This window comes from Bombina bombina, unplaced genomic scaffold, assembly GCF_027579735.1.
Source record: "Bombina bombina isolate aBomBom1 unplaced genomic scaffold, aBomBom1.pri scaffold_463, whole genome shotgun sequence".
In the NCBI taxonomy this organism is placed as follows: domain Eukaryota; kingdom Metazoa; phylum Chordata; class Amphibia; order Anura; family Bombinatoridae; genus Bombina; species Bombina bombina.
In genome coordinates, this window is record NW_026512684.1 from 238,209 (window position 1) to 258,597 (window position 20,389).

Genomic DNA, 20,389 nt, shown 5'->3' on the forward strand with positions numbered 1-20,389 from the left:
AACTAATTACACCTACTCTAAGCCCCCTAATAAAATAAAGCCCCCCAAAATAAAAAAATGCCCTACCCTATTCTAAATTACAAAAGTTCAAAGCTCTTTTACCTTACCAGCCCTGAACAGGACCCTTTGCGGGGCATGCCCCAAAGAATTCAGCTCTTTTGCCTGTAAAAAAAAACCATACAATACCCCCCCCAACATTACAACCCACCACCCACATACCCCTAATCTAACCCAAACCCCCCTTAAATAAACCTAACACTAAGCCCCTGAAGATCTTCCTACCTTATCTTCACCATACCAGGTTCACCGATCCGTCCTCGGAAGTCTTGATCCAAGCCTCGGAAGTGTTGATCCAAGCCCAAGCGGGGGGCTGAAGAGTGACGTCCATCCTCGGGCTGAAGTCTGGATCCAAGCGGCGACTGAAGAAATCCATCCTCTGGCTGAAGTCGGAAGTCCATCATCTGGATGAAGTCTTCTATCAAGCCGCATCTTCAATCTTCTTTCTTCTGGAGCGGAGAGGAACCATCTTCTTCCAAGCCAACGCGGAACATCCTCTTCAACCGACGACTAGACGACGAATGACGGTTCCTTTTAAATGACGTCATCCAAGATGGCGTCCCTCGAATTCCGATTGGCTGATAGGATTCTATCAGCCAATCGGAATTAAGGTAGGAATATTCTGATTGGCTGATGGAATCAGCCAATCAGAATCAAGTTCAATCCGATTGGCTGATCCAAACTCCAAATCTAGGCCTTAGTGTTTAATGTCCCTTTAATGCACCATACCGCACAGCACAAGGAGGCTTTTCAGTAACTTGTAATGGCAGCGCTATGGAAAGTGCAATAACGCAAAAAAATTCCGTTATATTTGCACCCTGTTTAGCGCAGAACTCGTAATCTAGGTGTATGATTTTAGACATATATTAGGTATTCATTAGCCCTGTATACACATTAATGTTTTGTTATTAAAAACGCAAAATAGTCTATTTTATGCTTATTTAACATTTTCTCTTTAGAGTAGTGGGATTTTTAATATTTTTTGAGCATTTTTTTCCTATTGAAGGCCTAGAGCACACTGCACCGGGTGGACAAGGTTCCTGACTTGGGAACATATCCACCCAGCTTCTTGTTGAAGGGCAGCAGACTCTGTATGTCGGCTACCCTATGTTGTGCAGCAGTCGCCATTCTCGCACGAGCAAGGCATGTCAGTTACCCAGGACGAACATGTTTGGGGGGGATTTATCTCTGCCAACTCAGTGGAGGTGGAGAGGGTAAGAATCAGTGGTTGGATGACCATTGCTTCTAACATTGTAGGAAGCAGGCTCACATGAGCGAGCCTGCCCTGCAAGGGCTCTGTAGCAGCATTCGCTTAAACTGTTGTAAACTGTGTAAAGTGGTGGTAACAACAAATATCTCCCATTAAAGTCTAGGAGATGTTTTATGTTACCACCAGTTTACACGGTTTATAACAGCAATTGAACCTACATCTAAGCATTTAAACATGTTGGCCCCATTCCAATCCATTAGTGTTGCACACAAACGTCTTAGACCACAAAGCAAAAAAAAGTTTCGATCAACCTCTAAAGCCCTGTAAACTTTAACTGCTGAACTAAAAGGGTGGTATGAAAAGCAAGTATACATATACACACTTATGTTATAAATATAGATTATAATTAAGATGTAACAACTGAAAAGTTTTATCATTTACATATTGTGCCACGCTAAAGGACAGCTATTTGAAAGTAGCTTTTTGATGGTACCTGCCCCTTACTAGATTGTATAAATCCAAGGGTCCAAATTTGGCTCTTGTTTTAGGGATTGTGGTGAAATGGGAACCTATTTGCGTGCGTATATGGTGGCACTCTAGTAAAGTTAATCATGCATGGAAATAACATATAGAGTGACAGCACCACAGAGAATAAAAAGAAAATTTATGCTTACCTGATAAATGTATTTCTTTTTTGACAGGATGAGTCCACGGATCATCTTAATTACTAATGGGATATTCACCTCCTGGTCAGCAGGAGGCGGCAAAGAGAACCACAGCAGAGCTATTAAATAGCTCCTCCCTTCCCTCCCACTCCAGTCATTCGACCGAAGTTAAGGATAGAATGGAAAAACCCAGGTGCAGAGGTGTCTGAAGTTTACAATAACTCACAACCTTTCTAACAAGAACAGGGCAGGCCGTGGACTCATTGTGTCAAAAAAGAAATACATTTATCAGGTAAGCATACATTTTCTTTTCTTTTTTAAGAAACGATGAGTCCACGGATTATCTTAATTACTAATGGCATTCAATACCCAAGCTAGAGTACACAGATGATAAGGGACAAGACATGGAACCTAAACTGAAGGCACCACTGCTTGAAGAACCTTTCTCCCAAAAGCGGCCTCAGCCGAGGCAAAAGTGTCAAATTTGTAAAACTTTGAAAAAGTGTGAAGAGAGGACTAAGTTGCAGCCTTGCAAATCTGTTCCACAGAAGCCTCATTTTTGAATGCCCATGAGGAAGCAACAGCCCTTGTGGAATGAGCCGTAACTCTCTCGGGAGGCTGCTGTCCAGCAGTCTCATATGCAAAACGTAAAATACTCTTCAGCCAAAAAGAAAGAGAAGTAGCCATAGCTTTCTGTCCCTTACGTTTACCCGAAAAAATCACAAACAAGGCACAGAAGACTGATGAAAGTCCTTAGTCACCTGCAAGTAAAACTTCAGAGCACGGACCACATCCAAATTATGCAGAAGTCGTTCCTTCTAAGAATAAGGATTAGGACACAATGAAGGAACAACAATCTCCTGATTAATTTTCCGATCAGAAACAACCTTAGGAAGAAAACCTAACTTAGTATGTAAAACTACCTTATCCGAATGGAAAATAAGATAAGGAGGTTCATACTGCAATGCCGAGAGTTCAGACACTCTCCGAGCAGAAGAAATAGCAACAAGAAATAAAACTTTCCAAGATAACAACTTAATATCTAAGGAATGCATGGGCTCAAACGGTGCCTCTTGAAGAACTTTGAGAACTAAATTAAGACTTCATGGAGGATTAACTGGTTTGAAGACAGGCCTGATCCTGACCAAGGCCTGACAAAATGATTGTACATCTGGAACATCCGCCAGACGTTTGTGTAACAAAATAGATAAGGCCAAAATCTGAGCCTTTAAAGAACTTGTCGATAATCCCTTCTCCAAACCCTCTTGGAGAAAAGACAAAATTCTAGGAATCCTAACTCTACTCCATGAGTAGCCCTTGGATTTGCACCAATAGAGATATTTACACCAAATCTTATGGTAAATCCTTCTAGTTACAGGCTTACGGGCCTGAGTCATGGTCTCTATGACCGAGTCAGAAAACCCCTGCTTGGATAAAATTAAGCGTTCAATCTCCAAGCAGTCAGCTTCAGAGAAACTAGATTTGGGTGAAGAAAGGGCCCCTGAATTAGAAGGTCCTTCCTTAACGGAAGTCTCCAAGGGGCAGAGATTATTTTGGCTACCTCTGTCATCGCTAAGGAACTCCTCGTTCCTCCCTGATGATTGATGTAAGCCACTGAAGTTATGTTGTCTGACTGAAACCTGATAAACCAGACCGAGGCTAACTGGGGCCAGGCCAAAATGGCATTGAAGATCGCTCTCAGTTCTATAATGTTTATAGGGAGAGCAGACTCTGACTGAGTCCAGACTCCCTGAGCTTTTAGGGAGCCCCAGACTGCTCCCCACCCTAGAAGGCTGGCGTCTGTTGTAACAATAACCCAAGATGGTCTGCGAAAGCAGGTTCCCAGGGAGAGATGATCCAGAGACAACCACCATTGAAGAGAATCCCTTGTCTCCTGCTCCAGAGTTATTTGAGGAGACAAGTCTGCATAATCTCCGTTCCATTGTCTGAGCATGCTTAACTGCAGAGGTCTGAGATGGAACCCAGCAAACGAGATGATGTCCATTGCCGTCATCATCAGCCCGATTACCTCCATACACTGAGCCACTGACGTCCGGGGAGTAGACTGAAGGACTAGGCAAGTATTGATAATCTTTGATTTCCTGACTTCTGTCAGAAAAATCTTCATAGACAGGGAGTCTATTATAGTTCCCAAGAAAGTTACCCTTGTATTTGGAACTAAGAAACTCTTTTCCAAATTTACCTTCCACCCGTGAGTTCTCAGGAAAGATAACACCATGTCGGTGTGGGATCTTGCTTGATGAAAGGAAGGCGCCTGGACTAGGATGTCGTCTGCCCCGTGACCGAAGCACTGCCAACAGTGACCCCAGAATCTTTGTGAAAATTCTGAGAGCAGTGGCAAGACAGAAAGGAAGAGCTACGAACTGGAAGTGTTTGTCCTGGAAGGCAAACCTTAGGAACTTGTGATGATCCCTGTGTATAGGAATATGTAGGTACGCATCCTTTAAATCCACTGTTGTCATAAATTGACCCTCCTGGATCAAGGGAAGAATGGAACGAATAGTTTCCATCTTGAAGGACGGTACCCTGAGAAATTTGTTTAGACTCTTGAGGTCTAAAATAGGTCTGAAGGTTCCCTCCTTTTTTGGAACCACAAACAGATTGGAATAAAAACCATGACCCTGTTCCTGTACTGGAACGGGAACAATCACTCCCAAGGTGGAGAGGTCTCCTATGCAGTGTAAGAACACCTCTCTCTTTGTCTGGTTTGCAGATAATCTTGAAAGCAGAAACCTGCCTCTGGGAGGAAAACTTTTGAACTCTAGTTTGTATCCCTGGGACACTATTTCTATTTCCCAGGGATCCTGAACATCCCAAACCTGAGCGAAGAAAGAAAGTCTGCCCCCTACAAGATCCTGTCCCGGATCAGGGGCATGCCCTTCATGCTGTCTTGGATTCAATAGTAGGCTTCTTGGATTGTTTTCCCTTACTCCAAGACTGGTTAGGTCTCCATGCAGGTTTAGATTGTTCCTGCTTAGAAGAGGAAGAGGAAGAATTTCCATAGAAATTTCGAAAGGAACAAAAATTACTGTGTCGTCCTTTCTGTCTGTTTCTCTTATCTTGAGGAAGATGATGACACTTACCTCTCGTGATATTAGAGATAATTTCCATTAGGCCAGGTCCAAACAAGGTCTTCCCCTTGTAAGGAATAGCCAGAAACTTAGACTTAGAGAAAACATCCGCAGACCAAGGTTTTAACCATAAGGCTGTGCGAGCTAGGATAGGGAAACCAGAAATCTTAGCTCCCAACTTAATAATTTGAAGGGAAGCGTCCGTAATAAAGGCATTAGCTAGTTTAAGAGCTTTCATCCTATCTTGGATCTCATCCAAGGAAGTCTCTGTTCTGAGAGCCTCAGACAGTGCATCAAACCAATACGTCACCGCTCTAGTGACGGTAGCAATGCACACAGTTGGTTGCCATTGCAGGCCCTGGTGAACATATATCTTTTTGAGTAGACCCTCTAACTTTTTGTCCATAGGATCTTTGAAGGCACAACTATCCTCTATGGGAATAGTAGTTCTCTTGGCTAAGATGGAAATGGCCCCTTCCACCTTAGGAACTGTTTGCCAAGCCTCCTTGATAGAGTCAGCTATGGGAAATATCTTCTTAAAAATAGGAGAGGGAGAAAAAGGTATGCCCGGTCCTTCCCACTCCTTTTCAATGATCTCAGAAGCTCGTTTTGGGACTGGAAATACATCTGAGTAAAAAGGATCCTCAAAATATTTGTCCAGTTTACTAGACTTCTTAGCGACAACCACTACCATTGGAGTCACTGTCGTCCAAAGTAACTAAAACCTCCCTAAATAACAGACAGAGGTGTTTAAGTTTAAACCTAAAAGATACAACCTCCGAGTCCATCAGAGGCAATTTACTTTCTGAATCTGAAATTTCACCTTCAGATGCTACAGCAGTACCCTCCTCTTCGGGTTCTTGGGAGGGCACCTCTGAAATAATTTTGTCAGAAACCTTGCTTACCGAATGTCTGGTTTTCCTCTTACGTTTCCCCTGCAACATTGGAAAAGCAGACAATGCATCAGAAATTGTAGAAGACATGAGAGAAGCTATGTCTCTTAAGGTAACTCCAGCGGGAGCTAGAGCAGAAGTGCAGGGCACTGCTTGTGCGGGCGGTAAAATTTGGGACGCTTGGGGAAAAAACTGTGGCATACCTTGAACCTCGTCATTAGACTCTTGGACAGCATCCGCTTTTGAAAAGTTTTGCTCAGAAAAAATCTTTTCCCTATAAGATAAAGTCCTCTCAATACATGAGTGACAGAAAGGGATAGATGGTTCCACATTTGCATCAAAACATAAGGAGCAAGTGACATCCTGCAAGGCCTCTTGGTCCATGCTGTTCACTATGAGTAAATTAATAAATAACTAAACTCAAATATGAATACAAAACTTTTGTACAGAAAAACGTTACTGTGCCTTTAAATTTAAACAGGCAACTTTTTTATCCAGCTATGTTAAATATAAGAATAAATCAATTTAAATAAATTTAAATTCTATCAGACACTTTTACACCTCAGCAACCCTGCTGAGGCGCCTACCTGACCGCTAAACAGAAGTCAATGTCCCCTTCTCTTGTGGAGCAGGAACGATCTGGACCTCAGTAACAGATAGCGCTAACGTATAGTACTAGAAGTGCTTGCTTAATCAATAAAAACCATGCGGTTCTAGTGCCACGCTATTCTGCCGTCTCTACAACGGAAGACATGTCTCTAAGTACTGCGCAAGCAAAAAGACGCTCAAACCCCTTAGGACCGCCCATCGTGGGCGTTACTGTATGCATCTCATCTCCCGATCGGCTTGTTTGCTAGTTTAAGCCGTCGGGAGACATAACCACCAGAGAAAAAAAATAAAAAGCTTTACTCCCAGCCCCAGTTCCTGCAGATATGGCTGTCAAATTTCTCTCCAGACTAGGAGAGCTTGTAGTCCCAAACATAAAGTGCCCCTTCCTGTATGAGCCTTATATGTTCTATTGTTTAAATAAATGTGCCCACTTTTCCTCTGAGTTTGCTTCTTGGCCCCAGAATAAAAAAGCAGCACTTACCTTACATCTGCCTGACAGCAACCTGTGGAGAAATCAAAGTCTGAGTAAATCCACCTCAGGCTATAGAAGATAGGGCAGCATCAGAATATGGGAGGCGCAGTGAGAATTATGTCCCACAAGTTCCCATTGCTCTAAAGACACCACTGCTCTACTGAAGAGACTGATATGGACTACAGCTACACCCTAGGACAAAGCAGCACAATCTTGCACTACTTTAAAAATAATAAACCCTTGATAGAAGAATCTTATCTAACACCTCACTTTACCACATCCTAACACTAACGTAGGCAAAGAGAATGACTAGGGTGGGAGGGAAGGGAGGAGCTATTTAACAGCTCTGCTGTAATGCTCTTTGCCGCCTCCTGCTGACCAGGAGGTGAATATCCCATTAGTAATTAAGATGATTCGTGGACTCATCGTGTCTTAAAAAAGAAATTAATAATATCTAAGTGAAATAATAATAATATGGGTGCACGAGAGGTATTGCCACTGTACCAAAATTCAAATACAAAAAACTAAAATGAATAATATCTAAGGGAAATAATAAGAGTGCACGAGAGGTATTGCCACTATACCAAATTTTAAATACAAAAAAATATCTCAGCACTCCAAAATGAAAATGATTTATTTTTATTTTATATTATCAAATGTATTTATATTTCTGTAGTGTAGGGACCCCCTCCTCTTCCAAGATCACCTTTTTCTCTAGCATAGGTTCTCCCCTCCAGTCGATATTGGTCCATTGTGTAGGGAACTCAACCCCTCCCTCTCCCCTCTTCCATTCGGCTGCCCAACCACTTCCCTTCTTCCTAACTACTTCTCCCACTTGGCACCAATGGAGGATCATTACAGAGAGTGACACGATCAGTGCTCCCTTACCATATGAAAGCAGATGCCTTCTTTCCCAGTTGCTGTCTTCGCTGTTTAAGCTGATAGCATGGAAAGCAACATTCCGGCCCTGTGTAAGGTGTAGGTTCTATGTCAACACTGTACACTGGGCAAAATACTGTGTAAAGTAGTATCTGTGTCCGATTGGGGAAAAGGGTTAAAGGGATTTAAGTACATTTTGCTTTGCCATATTATAAATTGTTTTTTGCAACTTTTTAAAATATTCCTGTATGGAGTAAAATACTTTTTTTTATGTTTGTGTTGCATTTCAGTGTCCACCAGTAAAGCTGTGGGATTTGTCCTTCTTAGCTTGTGGATACAGTGCATGTTTTTAAGACACCTGTCTCCTAACCTCTTTGCCACCTCAGAAGTGGTGAATTGAATTCCTCGTTGACAGATCTGTTCCTAATAATGGACAAACTCCGGTCTCGTGTGATTGATTGCCAAAGAACATGGGGGCTTTTGCTTGAACAATAATAAATGTGTGGAATGGATGCTGCCCAATCGGACTGAACTTGGTTTGGAGAGGTTCCCATGCCAATGTCTAGGTCATTTAGTACTGTGGTTGTCAAAGTGCTCCAACTGGACATTGAATCACATACTTTCCATTGTAGACTAGATAAAATAGCTGGTGCAAAATTAACCTTTCATGGTTCAAAAAGATCATACGATATTAAAAAAAAAAAATATATATATATATATATATATATATGGCAGCAGTGCTTGAAACAACATTAGTAACAATTCTTCCAAGCCTATCTCGGTATGCTCTCCAACAAACAAAACATAAATTTGATAATAGGAGTAAATTGGAACATTTTTTAAATGCTGTATCTATCTGAATCATCTAAGTTTAATTTTGATATCCCTGTCTACATTAACTCCTACTGTAGTGTATTCCATCCATCACAATTTAACCCTTAGCAACAAGGCCTGCTTCTGCAACCCTAACCATGATTTTTATCAGTGCATTAAACCCATACCACACTAGATTCTTGCCTCTATATTTAATCCCTGCTTCCCTTAACTGTTCTGCACCTTAACCCTAACTGTGACCTCATGTTTTTTCAACTATCCCCATTCTCTGTATTTTGTTTTCTTTTAATCCTGGTAAAGTAATAATTTTTTTTTACGGAGTGGAGCTCTGGAAAGATCTTGTAGGGGAAACATTTTGGTACTAGGGGTGTGTGGAGGTTACATGTGTGAGGGGAGATTGTGGTCAGGGAGCCCCAGTTAGTTGTGGATAAGGGTTTAATTGTGGTGTGGGTATCTGGTGTTGTAAGTGTTAATAAAAGGTTGCTGACAGGTTACCCTCTTAGAGTCTCCATAAGGAGATTGCAGCTTGTGTTTAGGGGATAAGGCAGGTGAGGGTTAATTGTGATAGGGAAAATCATGTATAATAGTTCTTTATATTAGTTAAAATTTATAGACACATTGAATTATATTTATAGGAACCAGGTTATGAATCAAACTATATAAGCGTAAACTGTTACAATGCAAACCAAATATATCTTTAGAATTAACCTTATTCACAATTGAATTGCATTATATCACCACTATGAAATACCACACTATGGGTTACTAACTTAAGAGTGCCTAGTTAAATGATATAACAAGATGCTTTAGCAGCCAATTTCTCTGAGCTGAAATAAAACTCTTTTTAGCTACAATTAAGGCAAGTTCTAAACCATAATATAGTTACCAATGACTTACTTACAATAATGGGCCTGACTAAGACATATTTAACACAAAGGATATTTATCTAGCAAATACATTTATTACTTAGCATACAAGAGTGACTAGTTAAGATTAAACAGGACTACAGGGAGTGCAGAATTATTAGGCAAGTTGTATTTTTGAGGATTAATTTTATTATTGAACAACAACCATGTTCTCAATTAACCCAAAAAACTAATTAATATCAAAGCTGAATAGTTTTGGAAGTAGTTTTTAGTTTGTTTTTCGTTATAGCTATTTTAGGGGGATATCTGTGTGTGCAGGTGACTATTACTGTGCATAATTATTAGGCAACTTAACAAAAAACAAATATATACCCATTTCAATTATTTATTTTTACCAGTGAAACCAATATAACATCTCAACATTCACAAATATACATTTCTGACATTCAAAAACAAAACAAAAACAAATCAGTGACCAATATAGCCACCTTTCTTTGCAAGGACACTCAAAAGCCTGCCATCCATGGATTCTGTCAGTGTTTTGATCTGTTCACCATCAACATTGCGTGCAGCAGCAACCACAGCCTCCCAGACACTGTTCAGAGAGGTGTACTGTTTTCCCTCCTTGTAAATCTCACATTTGATGATGGACCACAGGTTCTCAATGGGGTTCAGATCAGGTGAACAAGGAGGCCATGTCAATAGATTTTCTTCTTTTATACCCTTTCTTGCCAGCCACGCTGTGGAGTACTTGGACGCGTGTGATGGAGCATTGTCCTGCATGAAAATCATGTTTTTTCTTGAAGGATGCAGACTTCTTCCTGTACCACTGCTTGAAGAAGGTGTCTTCCAGAAACTGGCAGTAGGACTGGGAGTTGAGCTTGACTCCATCCTCAACCCGAAAAGGCCCCACAAGCTCATCTTTGATGATACCAGCCCAAACCAGTACTCCACCTCCACCTTGCTGGCGTCTGAGTCGGACTGGAGCTCTCTGCCCTTTACCAATCCAGCCACGGGCCCATCCATCTGGCCCATCAAGACTCACTCTCATTTCATCAGTCCATAAAACCTTAGAAAAATCAGTCTTGAGATATTTCTTGGCCCAGTCTTGACGTTTCAGCTTGTGTGTCTTGTTCAGTGGTGGTCGTCTTTCAGCCTTTCTTACCTTGGCCATGTCTCTGAGTATTGCACACCTTGTGCTTTTCGGCACTCCAGTGATGTTACAGCTCTGAAATATGGCCAAACTGGTGGCAAGTGGCATCTTGGCAGCTGCACGCTTGACTTTTCTCAGTTCATGGGCAGTTATTTTGCGCCTTGGTTTTTCCTACACGCTTCTTGCGACCCTGTTGACTATTTTGAATGAAACGCTTGATTGTTCGATGATCACGCTTCAGAAGCTTTGCAATTTTAAGAGTGCTGCATCCCTCTGCAAGATATCTCACTATTTTTGACTTTTCTGAGCCTGTCAAGTCCTTCTTTTGACCCATTTTGCCAAAGGAAAGGAAGTTGCCTAATAATTATGCACACCTGATATAGGGTGTTGATGTCATTAGACCACACCCCTTCTTATTACAGAGATGCACATCACCTAATATACTTAATTGGTAGTAGGCTTTCGAGCCTATACAGCTTGGAGTAAGACAACATGCATAAAGAGGATGATGTGGTCAAAATACTCATTTGCCTAATAATTCTGCACTCCCTGTATGAATGCAAGCTAAAACACACAAAGTGCTTTTTTAAAAATCTATTAACTGCAGTTTGATTGTAGCAATAATTAATGTATTTGCTTTAAAATATCAAATTATAGAATTCATACATTACCAACATTAGCCAATTTAGTATTCCAATCTTTTGTCTATAGATTCAGATTACCTCATATGAAGATAAGGGTATTTGCTTAAAAATGACTGTGTCCCAACTCAGCGAGTTATCAGTCCAGAGTTCAGCAAAAAGTCAGCCCCTTCTCTCCTCTTGCATTCAGCTTATATATATCTTAATCATTGGTGATCTGAATTCGATTGGCCCTTAACAGAGCTTTTCCCTGGTCCGCCCTTAGAGTTGAAACATTTGATTGTCTATTTGGATTTGCATGTGTTTTAATAATAGACAATTCATTTGGCTGCCATACCAGTTTTAATCCCCTAGGGGACAGCAAACAACCAGAAATATAGTCTTACCATTCATTTTTGCTACATTCCAGATATCTCCTTATATTGTTTACATTCAACACATTATAATTCCTAGCATTAATAAGTCACATGTTCAAATACACATGGATCACACAGTACCATTTTTTCTGATCATTTTAACACCAAACGTGAATATATTCCACTTATAATATATAAAAATGCTTTTAAAATCATATTTTCTATGAAACGATTTAAAAGGATTATAATATCTTCATCATGGATTCACTTACTCTCTCAGCCATCATCTTAATATCTCATACATACTTTGAGGTCAGCAGACAAATGTGGTTTCATATTTCTAATAATTTTGAATGCATGAAACACCAGATGCAGGTCTGAATTGAAATAATGTTGTTAAAAATATCAAACATGTATACATCTAATTGCAGTTATTTATTTAATCCATTACAAATCTGAAAGGCATTTCTTCTCAGGATATATATATATATATATATATATATATATATATATATATATATATACAGTCTGAGAATCAATTATACCTGCAATTTTAAATACAAGTTGTATTTTAAAATAAATGTTAAAGCTACAATACAAACGTGTTTCTGTTAGCCAGCATAGATGTTTATTTAACACAGCAGGGACAATTTAGCACTTAGATGAGGAGAGCTGGATCCTGTGAACATGTTTGTAGATTCAACCATTCCGAGAGACGGACCGTCTATTCCCCACAGGGGGCCTGTGAGTTCCTTACCCCTTGGGCAGGAACTCCATATATGGGCATATACCTCTGAGGGTTTCAAAAATGCTAATATTCACTTTGAAGTAACTGCCTGATCTAATTAGACCAAATGTTTTCTTTTGAATCCTTAGATGTCTAAGGTAAAGAGGGGGTCTGTTGTAGTTACAGTTTCACAAACAAATGAATCATTTGGTGTAGACAACCATACTATATATTAAATTATATATATATATATATATATATATATATATATATATATATATATATATATATATATATATATATATATATATATATATATATATATATATATATATAATTTAATAACACTCAGATACCCTGACATTAGTGCTAGTAAGGACTTACACTAGCTTCGGGACAAGTATGGTAGTGACAGTGTGCAATTAAAAGGACAATCTTGTCAAAATTAAACTGTCATGATTCCAATAGGGCATGCAATTTTAAACAATTTTCCAATTTACTTTTATCATCAAATTTGCTTTGCTCCCTTGGTATTCATTGTTGAAAGCTAAACCTAGGTAGGCTCATATACTAATTTCTAAGCCGTTGAACTGCCTCTTATCTCAGTGCATTTTGACAGTTTTTGACAGTCAGGCACTGCTGGTTCATGTGAGTCATATAGATAATGTTGTGCTAACTCCCGTGGAGTTATTTAAGAGTCTGCACTGATTGGCTAAAATGCATGTCTGTCAAAAGAAGTGAGATAAGGGGGCAGTCTGCAGAGGCTTAGAAACAAGGTAATCACAGAGCTAAAAAGTGTGTTAATATACCTGTGTTGGTAATGCAAAACTAGGGAATTGGTAATAAAGGGATTATCTGTCTTGTTAAACAATAACAATTCTGGAGCAGTCTGTTCTTTTAAGCGTGAAGGATTGTTATACTATTGGAAACCATTTATTTTTGCATACCATAGAAAGTAATAGAAGCCAGTTTTAATAGGGTGCTGTTGGCTGCAATGCCAGTTTTGTTAGCTATGTTATTATCTTAAATGCCTACTCTTTAGTTGCACCTTGTGTGCTATTAACTGATTTCCAGTCATAATATGTACCTTTATATTGAATGATAGTAGTTATTAACTTATTTTATACACTGAGTTTATCTGCCTGTCAATAATCATTCTCTGCTTACTTATTGTACAGATTATTAGAATATTGAATTTAATTGGTTTTATCTTTCAAATTAATCTGATTCTGAATTTAAAAAGTCACTATTTCTCCTGTTAAGTGTGGTCAGTCCACGGGTCATCATTACTTCTGGGATATTAACTCCTCCCCAACAGGAAGTGCAAGAGGATCACCCAGCAGAGCTGCTATATAGCTCCTCCCCTCTACGTCACACCCAGTCATTCTCTTGCACCCAACTAATAGATAGGATGTGTGAGAGGACTGTGGTGATTATACTTAGTTTTTATATCTTCAATCAAAAGTTTGTTATTTTAAAACAGCACCGGAGTGTGTTGTTCTTTCTCAGGTAGAATTTGAAGAAGAATCTACCTGAGTTTTTGTATGATTTTAGCCGGCGTAGTTAAGATCATTTTGCTGTTCTCGGCCATCTGAGGAGTGAGGTAAACTTCAGATCAGGGGACAGGTTCACCTGCAAAGAGGTATGTAGCAGCATATTATTTTCTGAGGAATGGAATTGACTGAGAAAATACTGCCAATACCTATATAATGTAAGTTCAGCCTTAAATGCAGTAGTAGCAACTGGTATCAGGCTGTCATGTATGTATATTTACACTTCAGTATTCTGGGGAATGGCACTTCACTGGGATAATACTGTATGCATAAAACTTTAGCCTAACTTGCAGTGAGAACGACTAGCAGCAGGCTTTCTAATGACAATTCATTTATTTGATGTTAAACGTTTTGCTGGCATGTTAAATCGTTTAATTATCTGAGGTACTGGGTGAAAAATTGTTTTGGGCACTGTTTTTTTCCACTTGGCGGTCGTTTTATTTAATTTAAGACAGTTTACTGATCTCCCTCACTGTTGTGTGTGAGGGGGAGGGGCCTATTTTGGCGCTTTTGCTACGCATCAGAAATTCAGTCACAAGTCTGTTTTCTTCCCTGCATGATCCGGTTCGTCTCTACAGAGCTCAAGGGTCTTCAAAAATTATTTTGAGGGAGGTAATCACTCACAGCAGACCTGTGAGATTGTGCTTTGACTGTGATAAAAAACGTTTATATTCTGTACATTTTTTCTGCTATTTAAGGGTTAGTTATCCATTGCTAATGGGGGCAATCCTTTGTTAAAATTGTGTTTTTACCGGAAAGAATTTGATTTTATAGTTTCTCCGGTTTATTGTTACTCAACTGTCATAACTTTTTCTGTGCTTCTTAAAGGCACAGTACGTTTTTCATATTATTTGTAAATTGAGTTGAAAAGTATTTCCAAGTTTGCTAGTTTAATTGCTAGTGTGTTAAACATGTCTGACTCAGAGGAATATCTCTGTGCTATATGTGCTAAAGCCAAAGTGGAGCCCAATAGAAATTTATGTACTAATTGCATTGATGCTACTTTAAATAAAAGTCAATCTGTACAAATTGAACATCATTCACCAAACAACGAGGGGAAAGTTATGCCGACTAACTCGCCTCACGTGTCAGTACCTGCATCTCCCGCTCGGGAGGTGCGTGATATTGTAACGCCGAGTACTTCAGGGCGGCCATTACAAATCACATTACAGGACATGGCTAATGTTATGACTGAAGTTTTGTCTAAATTACCAGAACTTAGAGGTAAGCGTGATCACTCTGGGGTGAGAACAGAGTGCGCTGATAATAATAGGGCCATGTCAGATACTGCGTCACAGTATGCAGAACATGAGGACGGAGAGCTTCAATCTGCAGGTGACGGTTCTGATCCCAATAGAGTGGATTCAGACATTTCTAATTTTAAGTTTAAGCTTGAAAACCTCCGCGTACTGCTAGGGGAGGTATTAGCGGCTCTGAATGATTGTAACACCTTTGCAATCCCAGAGAAATTATGTAGGCTGGATAGATACTATGCGGTACCGACGAGTACTGACGTATTTCCTATACCTAAGAGGCTTACAGAGCTAATTACTAAGGAGTGGGATAGGCCCTGTGTACCCTTTTCCCCCCCTCCTGTATTTAGAAAAATGTTTCCAATAGACGCCACCACACGGGACTTATGGCAGACGGTCCCTAAGGTGGAGGGAGCGGTTTCTACTCTGGCTAAGAGTACCACTATCCCGGTGGAGGATAGCTGTGCCTTTTCAGATCCAATGGATAAAAAATTAGAGGGTTACCTTAAGAAAATGTTTATTCAACAAGGTTTTATATTGCAACCCCTTGCATGTATTGCGTCTGTCACGGCCGCGGCCGCTTTTTGGTCCGAGTCCCTGGAAGAGACTCTTGACTCAATAACTATAGATGAGATTTCAAACAAGCATAAAACACTTAAGCTAGCTAATTCATTTGTTTCAGATGCCGTAGTACATTTAACTAAACTTACGGCTAAGAATTCCGGATTCGCCATTCAGGCACGCAGAGCACTGTGGCTAAAATCCTGGTCAGCTGACGTTACTTCTAAATCTAAATTACTTAACATACCTTTCAAGGGGCAGACCTTATTCGGGCCCGGTTTGAAAGAAATTATCGCTGACATTACAGGAGGTAAAGGCCATGCCCTGCCTCAAGACAGAGCCAAACCTAGGGCTAGACAGTCTAATTTTCGTGCCTTTCGTAATTTCAAGGCAGGAGCAGCATCAACTTCCTCTGCACCAAAACAGGAAGGAGCTGTTGCTCGCTACAGACAAGGCTGGAGACCTAACCAGTCCTGGAACAAGGGCAAGCAGGCCAGAAAACCTGCTGCTGCCCCTAAGACAGCATGAATTGAGGGCCCCCGATCCGGGAACGGATCTAGTGGGGGGCAGACTTTCTCTCTTCGCCCAGGCTTGGGCAAGAGATGTCCAGGATCCCTGGGCGTTAAAGATCATATCTCAGGGATATCTTCTGGACTTCAAATCCTCTCCCCCAAAAGGGAGATTTCATCTGTCAAGGTTGTCAACAAACCAAATAAAGAAAGAGGCGTTTCTACGCTGTGTACAAGATCTTTTACTAATGGGAGTGATCCATCCGGTTCCGCGGTCGGAACACGGACAGGGGTTTTACTCAAATCTGTTTGTGGTTCCCAAGAAAGAGGGAACCTTCAGACCAATCTTGGATTTAAAGATCCTAAACAAATTCCTAAGAGTTCCATCGTTCAAAATGGAAACTATTCGGACAATCCTACCCATGATCCAAAAGGGTCAGTACATGACCACAGTGGATTTAAAAGATGCTTACCTTCACATACCGATTCACAAAGACCATTACCGGTATCTAAGGTTTGCCTTCCTAGACAGGCATTACCAGTTTGTAGCTCTTCCATTCGGATTGGCTACGGCTCCAAGAATCTTCACAAAGGTTCTGGGTGCTCTTCTGGCGGTACTAAGACCGCGAGGAATTTCGGTAGCTCCGTACCTAGACGACATTCTGACACAAGCTTCAAGCTTTCAAACTGCCAAGTCTCATACAGAGTTAGTACTGGCATTTCTAAGGTCGCATGGGTGGAAGGTGAACGAAAAGAAGAGTTCTCTCTTTCCACTCACAAGAGTTCCCTTCTTGGGGACTCTTATAGATTCTGTAGAAATGAAGATCTACCTGACAGAAGACAGGTTAACAAAGCTTCAAAATGCTTGCCGTGTCCTTCATTCCATTCAACACCCGTCAGTGGCTCAATGCATGGAGGTGATCGGCTTAATGGTAGCGGCAATGGACATAGTACCCTTTGCACGCCTACATCTCAGACCGCTGCAATTGTGCATGCTAAGTCAGTGGAATGGGGATTACTCAGATTTGTCCCCTACTCTGAATCTGGATCAAAAGACCAGAAATTCTCTTCTATGGTGGCTTTCTCGGCCACATCTGTCCAGGGGGATGCCATTCAGCAGGCCAGATTGGACAATTGTAACAACAGACGCCAGCCTACTAGGTTGGGGCGCTGTCTGGAATTCTCTGAAGGCTCAGGGATCATGGACTCAGGAGGAGAGTCGCCTGCCAATAAACATTCTGGAATTGAGAGCAGTTCTCAATGCCCTTCTGGCTTGGCCCCAGTTAACAACTCGGGGGTTCATCAGGTTTCAGTCGGACAACATCACGACTGTAGCTTACATCAACCATCAAGGAGGGACAAGAAGCTCCCTAGCGATGATGGAAGTATCAAAGATAATTCGCTGGGCAGAGTCTCACTCTTGCCACTTATCAGCAATCCACATCCCGGGAGTGGAGAACTGGGAGGCGGATTTCCTAAGTCGTCAGACTTTTCATCCGGGGGAGTGGGAACTTCATCCGGAGGTCTTTGCCCAAATACTTCGACGTTGGGGCAAACCAGAGATAGATCTCATGGCGTCTCGACAGAACGCCAAGCTTCCTTGTTACGGGTCCAGATCCAGGGATCCGGGAGCGGTCCTGGTAGATGCTTTGACAGCACCTTGGACCTTCGGGAGGGCTTATGTGTTTCCACCCTTCCAGATGCTTCCTCAATTGATTGCCAGGATCAAACAGGAGAGAGCATCGGTGATTCTAATAGCGCCTGCGTGGCCACGCAGGACCTGGTATGCAGATCTAGTGGACATGTCATCCTGTCCACCTTGGTCTCTGCCTCTGAGACAGGACCTTCTGATCCATGGTCCCTTCAAACATCAAAATCTAATTTCTCTGAAGCTGACTGCCTGGAAATTGAACGCTTGATTTTATCAAAACGTGGATTTTCTGAGTCAGTAATTGATACCTTAATACAGGCTAGGAAGCCTGTTACCAGAAAGATTTACCATAAAATATGGCGTAAATACTTATATTGGTGCGAATCCAAAAGTTACTCATGGAGTAAGGTTAGGATTCCTAGGATATTGTCCTTTCTACAAGAAGGTTTAGAAAAGGGTTTATCCGCTAGTTCATTAAAGGGACAGATCTCAGCTCTGTCCATTCTTTTACACAAACGTCTATCAGAAGTTCCAGACGTTCAGGCTTTTTGTCAGGCTTTGGCCAGGATTAAGCCTGTGTTTCAAACTGTTGCTCCACCATGGAGTTTAAACTTAGTTCTTAACGTTTTACAGGGTGTTCCGTTTGAACCCCTTCATTCCATTGATATCAAATTGTTATCTTGGAAAGTTCTGTTTTTAATGGCTATTTCCTCGGCTCGAAGAGTCTCTGAGTTATCTGCCTTACATTGTGATTCTCCTTATCTGATTTTTCATTCAGACAAGGTAGTTCTGCGTACTAAACCTGGGTTCTTACCTAAGGTGGTCACTAACAGGAATATCAATCAAGAGATTGTTGTTCCATCTTTGTGTCCTAATCCTTCTTCGAAGAAGGAACGTCTTCTACACAATCTAGATGTAGTCCGTGCCCTGAAATTTTATTTACAGGCAACTAAAGATTTTCGACAAACGTCTTCCCTGTTTGTCGTTTATTCTGGTCAGAGGAGAGGTCAAAAAGCTTCGGCTACCTCTCTCTCTTTTTGGCTTCGTAGCATAATACGTTTAGCTTATGAGACTGCTGGACAGCAGCCTCCTGAAAGAATTACAGCTCATTCTACTAGAGCTGTGGCTTCCACTTGGGCCTTTAAGAATGAGGCCTCTGTTGAACAGATTTGCAAGGCTGCAACTTGGTCTTCTCTTCATACTTTTTCCAAATTTTACAAATTTGACACTTTTGCTTCTTCGGAGGCTGTTTTTGGGAGAAAGGTTCTTCAGGCAGTGGTTCCTTCCATATAAAGATCCTGCCTGTCCCTCCCGTCATCCGTGTACTTTAGCTTTGGTATTGGTATCCCAGAAGTAATGATGACCCGTGGACTGACCACACTTAACAGGAGAAAACATAATTTATGCTTACCTGATAAATTCCTTTCTCCTGTAGTGTGGTCAGTCCACGGCCCGCCCTGTTTTTTATGGCAGGTCTAAATTTTTAAATTATACTCCAGTCACCACTGCACCCTTTAGCTTCTCCTTTCTCGTTGGTTCTCGGTCGAATGACTGGGTGTGACGTAGAGGGGAGGAGCTATATAGCAGCTCTGCTGGGTGATCCTCTTGCACTTCCTGTTGGGGAGGAGTTAATATCCCAGAAGTAATGATGACCCGTGGACTGACCACACTACAGGAGAAAGGAATTTATCAGGTAAGCATAAATTATGTTTTTTAACAATTATGTTTGTAATTTAGCCTTTCTTCACAGTAACACATCATTCTTTGATACAGGTATCTATGGGGCTGGCTGTCTGATTACTGAAGGATGCAGAGGAGAGGGAGGAATCCTGATCAATGGTGAAGGTGAACGGTTTATGGAAAGATATGCTCCAGTAGCAAAAGATTTGGCCTCGAGAGATATCGTCTGCCGCTCTATGACTATTGAGATTCTGGAAGGAAGGTACTGATGGTGAATAAAGTTTAAAAAAGAGACACTAACTGCCCTTAAAGAGCCTTATCTGAATTTCATCTGAAGAATCCTTTTTTCAGCCCCTTCCATAGTTCCCTTGTCATTATGTTTCTTGTCACTGCCTGGCCCTTCTTCAGAGCCCCCTACCGCACTTTCATCCCCACTTCCTGAACACCCTATCACCTAAGGTTTCCAGAATGCAACCAGATACAAACAAATAGCTTCTTAAAGGGATACTAAACCCAATTTTTTGATTTTAGGATTCGGATAGAGCATGCATTTTTTTATCAACTTTCTAATTTACTCCTATTATAAATTATTTATCATTCTCTTGCTATCTTTGTTTAAAAAGCAGGAATCTAAAGCTTAGGAGCCGGCCCATTTTAGGTTCAGCACCCTGGATAGCGCTTGCTTATTGTTGGCTACAATTAGCCACCCATAAGCAAGTGTAACCCAT

The 20,389-nt window shown here is 41.0% G+C and overlaps 1 protein-coding gene across 1 annotated transcript in view; it reads left to right on the forward strand.

Annotated features, from left to right (window-relative positions):
- Window positions 1-20,389, forward strand: part of LOC128644497 (succinate dehydrogenase [ubiquinone] flavoprotein subunit, mitochondrial) — a gene marked incomplete at its 3' end in the record, with an annotated part of 402,567 nt that overhangs the window by 227,685 nt on the left and 154,493 nt on the right. The window contains exon 8 of the mRNA XM_053697078.1: window positions 19,755-19,923. Within this exon, the coding sequence (XP_053553053.1) occupies window positions 19,755-19,923 (169 nt within the window). The remainder of the gene's footprint in view (window positions 1-19,754; window positions 19,924-20,389) is intronic.